We start from the raw sequence: 2,500 nt of genomic DNA on the forward strand, positions 1-2,500 counted from the left end.
GGGAAGGGGGGAAGAGAGGAGGGAAGGAGAAAGAACAGAGGAAAGTTGAGAGAAGAGAGGAGGGAAGAAAAAGGACGGAAGGGGAAGGATGGAGAGAGGGAGGGAAGGGGGAAGAGAGGAGGGAAGGAGAAAGAACAGAGGAAAGTTGAGAGAAGAGAGGAGGGAAAGAAAAGGACGGAAGGGGAAGGATGGAGAGAGGGAGGGAAGGGGGGAAGAGAGGAGGGAAGGAGAAAGAACAGAGGAAAGTTGAGAGAAGAGAGGAGGGAAGAAAAGGACGGAAGGGGAAGGATGGAGAGAGGGAGGGAAGGGGGGAAGAGAGGAGGGAAGGAGAAAGAACAGAGGAAAGTTGAGAGAAGAGAGGAGGGAAGAAAAGGACGGAAGGGGAAGGATGGAGAGAGGGAGGGAAGGGGGGAAGAGAGGAGGGAAGGAGAAAGAACAGAGGAAAGTTGAGAGAAGAGAAGAGGGAAGAAAAGGACGGAAGGGGAAGGATGGAGAGAGGGAGGGAAAGGGGCAGGGAGAAGCGAAGGAGGGAGAAGGGAGGGCAAGAAGGAAAAGGAAGAGAGGGAGGGAGAAAGGAGTGAACCATTTCAATTATTTTTTGATAATACAGGAACCCCTTTCCTGTGCAAAGCTTCAAACCGATCTTAGATAAGTCCAAGAACCCAAACCTACGCTTGGATTCCCTCCGGGGTCAAGCTTGGTCAAGCTAGGTCACACCAGTTTGAGTCACGCTGTCACCTCATCAGCCTCACTCCAGGGCGGGCCTCACTCCAGCACCCTTTCCCGAGGACGGTTCTCAGACTCCCTTAAGAAAGGGTTAAATGTGCGCTGAGTTTCCCTAAACACCCACCAGGTCCTCCAGCCTCCCCAGAGGATTCTAAAGGGAGGGGAGGAGAGGAAGGGAGGGCAGATAGGGGGATAGAGGGAGAAGGGAGGATGGGAAGAGGGAGGATGGGAAGAGGGAGAAGGGAGGATGGGAAGAAGGAGAAGGGAGAGAGGGAGAAGGGAGGATGGGAAGAGGGAGAAGGGAGAGAGGGAGAAGGGAGAGAGGGAGAAGGGAGATAGGGAGAAGGGAGAGAGGGAGAAGGGAGATAGGGAGAAGGGAGAGAGGGAGAAGGGAGAGAGAGAGGGTGCGAGGAAATTTAAGGTGATAATTACGAAAGGAAAAGGGGAACGAGGGGGCGAGGGAGAAGGAAAGGAAGGAAGGGAGACATAGAAAGTAAGACGAGAGAAAGAGGCAGAGAGAGAAAAGATGAGCGGGAAAGGGATGAGACGCAGCTCGAGCGGAAGAAAGATAGGAAGGATAAAAAAGAATAAAGGGAAACTGAAGAGGTGTGAGAATGAGAAAAGGCAAGGAAGACGAGAGGGAGATGAGGGGGGAGGGAGCGTAGAAAAAGGAGAAGGGATGGAGGGTAAGAATAAGAAGATGATAAGGAGAGGAGAAATAGGGTAGGAAAGCGAATGAGAGAAAACGAGAAAGAGAAAGAGGAAAAGAAAGAGAAAGAGAAGAGAGAGAGAAGAAAGACAGACAGGTACACAGATAAACAGACAGGCAGACGGACAGATAGACAGACAGAGATATAAATAGATAAATAGATGGATATAGATAGATGGATAGATTAGAATACATATAAATATATATAGAGAGAGAAATTGATAGGAGCGGAGATGGGGAAAAAATCCGAGCCACACAAACGAAGCAGAAGAAAAAGAAGGAAAAAAAACAAAAACAAACAAAAAAAGAGGAGGAAAAAACAAGAAATAATGGCGAAATAATCCACAAACTCACCTTCAGCAGTTTCTTAATACTTTTGATAACAATGGACGACACTTTGTTCAAACGTTCACCAATGGAGTGGAAGAGGACGAGGCAAAGAGGAATCCCTACCATAGCGTAAAATATGGTGAAGATCTTGCCCGGAATGGTGCTCGGGGTGGAGTGGCCGTACCCTGCAACATGGGGCACGGGTTAAGGGCATTGCAAGGGTGGGAGTGATAGTGTCGTTAGAGTGTGTTTGGCTTGGGGTGTTGGTTATGATGTGTGCTGCAAAAGGGATGTTGCAATCCTAGTAATGCAACTAATGATGTGATTAGTAATACTATGCTTATAATAACAGTCATTCATATTGAAATAGTTTGAATAATTAATGAATAATGCAAGGAATCTAGATGATGACAATATCATTACTACTATTTCTACTATTACCACTACTAAAGGCAAACATGTAGCAGTGATAATATTGATGGTGAATATGAAAAAAATGATGATAATGATGATGATAATAATAATAGTGGTAATAACAATAACAGTAATAACAGTCATAACAATACCTATAATAATAGTGATGATGATGATAATAATAATAGTAATAATAATAACACTAATAATAATAGCAATAATAATGATAATAACAACAATAGTAATAGCAGTAATAATAATTATAACAATAGTAATAACAATAATAATAATAACAACAACAACAACAAGAATTACAATAAC

The 2,500-nt window shown here is 44.5% G+C and overlaps 1 protein-coding gene across 1 annotated transcript in view; it reads right to left on the reverse strand.

Moving 5' to 3' along the window:
* LOC125042930 (two pore potassium channel protein sup-9-like) overlaps positions 1-2,500 on the reverse strand; it is a 425,531-nt gene that overhangs the window by 29,108 nt on the left and 393,923 nt on the right. Inside the window, exon 4 of the mRNA XM_047638720.1 lies at positions 1,790-1,950. Within this exon, the coding sequence (XP_047494676.1) occupies positions 1,790-1,950 (161 nt within the window). The remainder of the gene's footprint in view (positions 1-1,789; positions 1,951-2,500) is intronic.

Source organism: Penaeus chinensis, chromosome 33 (assembly GCF_019202785.1).
Source record: "Penaeus chinensis breed Huanghai No. 1 chromosome 33, ASM1920278v2, whole genome shotgun sequence".
NCBI lineage: Eukaryota > Metazoa > Arthropoda > Malacostraca > Decapoda > Penaeidae > Penaeus > Penaeus chinensis.